Here is a 6,267-nt window from a genome sequence, read left to right as displayed (position 1 = left end):
TTAGTAATGAGGGAAACAGGATACTACCAAAATCATAGCTCAATAGAGGTCGTAGACGGTCGGAAAAGGGATCTGAAAGTGGTCCAACGACCACGGTTGGTTCCTTCCAAAAAAATCTGGAAAATAATCTCCGATGTTCCTGTGTTCCCAGCTTCACCAAGGCGACACTTAAGGTTAAATATGAATAGATCAAGCTATAACAAAGAAAAGTTTGAGGAGTCTCGAAGCTCACCATGGTCAGAGAGATGAATGAACAGTGATGAAAGTCACTGTGTAGTTCCATTTGGGTGTCCTGAGTAATTGGGTACGAAGGAGGTGGTCTTCCGCGAGATTGATGGTTCAGGTGGTCTGAGGGAGAGCCAACAAAGATGATGATCATGTTGGGTGGTCCTCGGCATGGTTTGTACAGAGTGGGTAGAGAGTTTGAAAGTTGGAAGGTGAGGGATGAGAGAGTTAGAAGAGAGAAAGGATAAGCGTTTGAAAATACCCTTCACCTTCCTAGTTTCATAAAATTTTCATCGTAGCTCTAAATTTGATTTCGCTTTGGACTACGCATTCGTATCATCGAATACTTCAAAAATACGCTAAAAGAACATTTCGTAAGTCCCACTATAATCTGACCAATGAAAGTCAACACCCTCACTTCTAAGACATTTTCATCAATTAAAATAAAAAAAAGCGTAAATTTATGAACGGTTTGTCACATGAGCAATCTTAAATTTGAAGTTTTGCCAAACACAAATTTGAATTATATTATGACTAATTCTATCGTTTCTTTTTAAAAAAAAAAAAAAATTGGAGGTGGATGTGCAACACAAACCCGAAGGCGCAGTACATGCTTTATATAAGCCCACATGATTTGATCTCCCACAAGATTAGGTACCAAAATTTAGAAAGGCATACATAATTTTTCATGCAAAACCAAATAATTACACACAAGACAGGTCACAACATTTTAATTTTAGTAAGCTCTTCTAGTACACCGTTACGATCTGCAACTTAAGTCTTGAGGTGACGAGGACTAACCACCTCAACTCTAGCAACCCCCTTCCTGTCCTCCGCCGCCTTCGCCACCTCCACCTCCCCCACAACCAACCCCGCCGCATCAGCGTCCTCCCCCTTCACAATCTTCTTCTCCGTCTCCTCATCCACGTAGTTCGGGTCCCTCTCGTCGATCGCCGGCGGGACCGGGTCCATCTCAACTTCCACCTCGTCGCCAGGTCCCTCCCACGTGTACTTGCCGCCGTGGCCCGACTTCGGCGGCCGCCTCCCGATCCCAGTTCCGTCTCTGGGGTGGCGTTCGAGTCGCTGCACGCCTTTGTCTATGAGCTTCTTCTCGACGTACTTGATGCTGTCGATGTTGTGGGTGGGGAGCTCCATCTTCTCCACCCTCTTACGGCCCTCCTCGTCGTGGGTCACCGCCCGGATCGTCACCTTGTCTTTCTTGTCGTCGATTGGCTTCATTTTGTTATGCTCTTCAAGTTTTGATGTTATGCCTCAGTGAACAAAAACCCAGGTCTCCGTCTTCACTCTTGGGTGTGTATATAAGAGAGAGAGAGAGAGGAAAGAGAGAGAGAGAGAGTGCTAGAAGGTGCTGGAAAGGTGAGCTGTTACTACAACCTTCTGCCCTGTGGAGGTATGGGAGACTCCCACGTTTTGTTGTGGGGATTATTATCCTTTTTGTGGTAACTTTGAGAAGCTTCTGCACAAAATTTGAAGAAGAATTTTGGACCATGGTGCATGAATTCTGTCTTTACAAGCCCAATTGTTAGAAATCTTTGTTGTTATAATGGGCTAGCAAGAAAACTGCAATTCGGGCCTCTTTACTCTTGGGTCGGTTAAAAGAAGTGGATATCCTATTAGAGTTGTTGGTTGACTATGCTTCAATACGTGTCGCGTGACGAGAAATAAAAAAACATATAACTCCATATGACAATTGTGTGAGTAGTGATGCAGGGGCAACTAGTCCAGACTGTTGAATGTTGGAGGATTTTAACTAGTTATGGGAATAATGTTCTACTTTAAAAGTGGGAAGATTTGGACTAAAATAATCAGTAATTACAATTAGATATTAAACTCGTCGTCTAAATAAATAAGATTTGAGAGGCTCTTTTTATAAATGAATAGTAATATCATTAGATCACGATTAATTTTTTTAGTCAAATATGCCACGTCACAAAAAATGAGTGGCATTTTTCAAGTCATTCTCGTCTTTCTACTCGACTAAGGTTTCCAAAGCCATTTGCAAGACCATTTTTCTATTGACTCTTTGGTTTTTGCCACCATTTACTCGATAAAAATATACAGAAGATGGAAAGCCAACAGTCTCTTCTTCCTCTATAAATTAACTGACAAACATTTTGCTTTGGTTTTTGCCACCATTTACTCGATAAACATATACAGAAGATGAAAAGCCAACAGTTTCTTCTTCCTCTATAAATTGACCGACAAACATTTACAGAAGATGAAAAGCCAACAGTCTCTTCTTCCTATATAAACCGACGACACCATATGTTACTCTGCAAAATTGCTACTTGATACATCATTGCTTTGAACAATGGCTGATGAAAAGATCTGTAAAAACAAGCATGAATATGACAGCGATGACGGCGACGATGATGGCAACGAAGACACCGGAAGCGATTGCGGCCTTTCTCTGGAGAAGCTAAACATAGGATCAAGGAAGAAGCTTGTAATCTTTAGCCTCAATGGGTTGATAGTCCACAGAGTTTACATCCACAACAAGACAGAAATTCCGAGCAATCGTACTCCTGATTTCATATTTGGAAGCTATCTAGGTACGTACCACAATCTTTGAATTAGAGTGTTGTTCATAGCATTTAAAGGTAATTTAAATTATATTTTGTAAACCTAAGGTGGTTGATGATGGTTGAATTATTATTTAAGTGTTATTAGACAGAGGAGAGTGGAATTTCATGTAGGAGGACATCTGAAGATCTACTAACATGCATATTTTTTATTGCTGATACATCACATGATTTGTAAATGTAGTTTAAAAAATTTGTCTACCTAATATTACACCTTTAAAAGGTTTACCAACGACAAGTTTCTCTTGTCTGCTAGAGCTTGTTGCATGATGTCTACCAAGTTTAACTTGTCATTCTCTTAGTGTGAATTATAATAGTAATATCGCTTGTACTAAAAAACATCAGATAAAAAACAATACTTTGAATACTACATGTTACATTCGCAATTTACAATGTACATTCGTTTTAGGTTTGACCACCCTCTTCTTTGACGTTGCAGTTTTTAAGAGACCATTTTGTGAGGAATTCATGCAATTTTGTTTTGAAAGATTTGAAGTTGGAATATGGAGTTCTGCCCAAGAGTAAGTGCACACACAATGTTTTAGATTCTAATTAACTTTTATGGCATGTTTACTATCAATTATGACTTTTGGAACTTATAGTAGGGTAACTTAGACTGGCGAACTGAATCAATTTTTGTCTAGTTGATCCAATTTTTGGCACCGAAAGTATTTAATTCCTGATTTTTAGATGAAATCCACATATTATTTTTTTAGTTCTTTTTCGTTTTTGACTGTAAACATGAAGAAGTTAGGAATTAGCACGATATCATTTAGTCTTGGTTCTCGTTTTTGGTAAGTAAACGTGCTATTAATGTTCTTGTCTATCAGTTATCATGCCTAGTTATACTTCTGTTTCTTCATGATTCATTTGTTATATACTAACTATTCACTTTGTTTATTATGCTATGATGACTGATTAACAGAAAAAATGTGGATGGTGTTTTGGATTGTGTAATGGGAAAGCTGAGAAGACGACTGTCATTTGTTTGGGTAAGAGCTGTAAGATATATAAAGCTATACACACATATACGTATATTATTGGGATATATATATAGTTAAATGTTTGGTGACAAGATTTACTGATATGTATTTCTTCAATAGGATCAACATGAATGTACTGACTCCGGGTTGAAGTCGCTAGAGAATAAAAACAAGCCTCTATTTTTCAAAGAACTGGACAAAGTGTGGAGCTATTTTTGCGGGAATTATTCAGAATCTGATACACTTTTCATTGATGATCAACCATACAAGGCTCTATTGAATCCTGTATGGTCATCACAACTCTGCCTTTCTCCCGTTTTCTCCCTCTGCACTCCATTTTTTTCCTAGGTTTTGGATTGAATTTTGATGGAGAATCAAATGACAGAAATGGAAGGAGTGCAGAAGGGGAAAATGAGAGTGTGACAATGGCTATCCTCAATTATTCTAAAGTTGCTTTCTTTTTTTTTATGTCACAGCCTAACACAGGGATCTTCTTGGGGTCATATAATGCTGAGAATGACTATGACAAAAAATTAGGTATGGCGAGAATTTTGATACATTTATTATTTTGGAAGTGATTTTCGCATTCTTATTTTCTTCTTCTGCACTGTATATTTTTAGCATATAAATTGGCTTATTCGGATATCATCTTCTTTGATAATTAACATTTGAAATTCTACACCTGCTTAACCTAAAAGCCGATTTTTCTTTTTCTTGGACTGTTGGAAATAGATCCAAAGGGAGAACTTGGGAAGTATTTAGATGGCCTTGCAGATGCAAAAGATGTGCAAATTTATGTGAAGGGAAACCCTTTTGGAATGCCTGCAATTTCACCTACTCATCCGGATTGGAAATTCTACTCGAATGTTCTTCGTAGACTCGGAAAGATGTACAAGCGTTGAGAGACTCGGCTTTCATGCTTTAACATGAACTGTTATCAACTTTAAATTTCAACATATGCTTTTTGTTTGCAGCACCTGAACTGTACATGTTGTCTTCTGGTTCTTTCTGTGTTTGTTTAGCTGTTACTCTTGTTGCAATACTTTCTGTTGGATCGTGACGGAATCTTTCTTTGATAATTTTGTTCAAGTTATTTCTAAGTCATAAATGTATTTCGTACAAAATCGCCAATTTATATTAACAACTCCGATCGAAGGGATATATCGCTTTTTAAATTTCAGAATAAATAAATTAAGAAATTACAACGAATGGCGACTTGTAGAGAAGAATGTAGCCATTGCCAAGCAGTATGGGGGGCGTGGCACAAGCAGATGACGGACCTAGTTTCTAGGTTTTTGGATGGAAAGGACGCACTAGTTACAAAGTTAGCTTCTCTAAAGATGTGTCGAAAGAGTATATTAAAGAATTGGCAAGAAAGACATTTTTTGTAGTTGTGGGAGTGCTTTTCTATCCCTCCTAGAGTAGGGAATTGGCCGAGCCGAGTCTAGAATTTCAAAATTAGGTTATTTTATGACAAAGATAGTTGAGATTTTATTATAACACGAAATATATGTGGTTATTGAAAGAGTTGAGATTCTATAATTATATCATCCGCAATAAATAAAATAATTTAAATCTTTATACAAACACGTACTTTTTGAGATATTTCTTCACCACCAGTTAGATTTTTAAATTCTAGGCCCTAGATTTCATGCTTATTATTTTAGTTTTTTTTTTTTTTTTGGAAACTATTATTTTATTTTTATTTGAAGAAAAAAATTGATCAATATTAAAAAAAAAAAATAAATAAATCTCCAACCCAATAAAAAGTAAATGTGAAAAAATTGGCAGTAAAAACAAAAGATAAAATAAAAATACATGTACTTGCTGATAGAATTTTTACCACCTGCACAAAAGGGTTAAAAACACATAAAATACTTGCAAGAAAATCAAGGTTATTGTAGTATAATTGGCTCAAGTAAGGTCGTTCTTCACAAGGATTAATTTAAAGAGATCAAAGTGAAATCAATTCTCAACTAATTAATTAAAATAAAGTTTTTGAAAGAGGTGATTTAATGACCTAAATTAAGAAAAACGAATTTAATTAAAAATATTACTTAAAAACGACAACTTTAAAGAAGATAAAGGAAACAATTTTTAGAATTCAAAGTGAGAAAGTACTAGGGTTCTGCCGTCACCCTAACAATCCTATGTAGCTCTTCTAAATTACTTACGAACCATACATGCATATTTTGAAGGTCAGGTTTTCCTACAGTATATCCTACTTGGAACCTCCAACATAGAATGTATATATAACATGCAACCCGTCCATGGTGTCCAGATCGAATGTGGATATGCAAGACTCATTAAGTTTTTTTGAAAACCCTTAGAAAAATCATATAACCCTTAAAACGTGTCGTCCATCCTAAGAGGTTACACATATTAACCACAAAAAGCGTTAAGTCAATTTTAGGGACAACCCTCCGCTAAAATTGCATCAAATTACTTTTCTAAAT

The 6,267-nt window shown here is 36.5% G+C and overlaps 1 protein-coding gene across 1 annotated transcript; it reads right to left on the bottom strand.

The window, feature by feature from the left end:
* Nucleotides 1–914: 914 nt before the first annotated feature.
* On the bottom strand, nucleotides 915–1,660 carry LOC137712035 (uncharacterized). Its single transcript, XM_068451182.1, has one exon. The coding sequence runs from the start codon at nucleotides 1,462–1,464 to the stop codon at nucleotides 1,000–1,002; it is 465 nt and encodes a 154-aa protein (XP_068307283.1). The 5' UTR covers nucleotides 1,465–1,660; the 3' UTR covers nucleotides 915–999.
* Nucleotides 1,661–6,267: the final 4,607 nt, after the last annotated feature.

The sequence above is a fragment of the Pyrus communis genome, chromosome 13 (assembly GCF_963583255.1).
Source record: "Pyrus communis chromosome 13, drPyrComm1.1, whole genome shotgun sequence".
Classification (NCBI taxonomy): Eukaryota; Viridiplantae; Streptophyta; class Magnoliopsida; order Rosales; family Rosaceae; genus Pyrus; species Pyrus communis.
Note: the sequence above shows the minus strand (reverse complement) of the source record. Positions and strands in the feature narration are given on the sequence as shown.

Bases quoted from the DNA above. Each gene is read 5' to 3' on its own strand.
- LOC137712035 (XM_068451182.1), bottom strand. From the start codon at position 1,464: ATGAAGCCAATCGACGACAAGAAAGACAAGGTGACGATCCGGGCGGTG.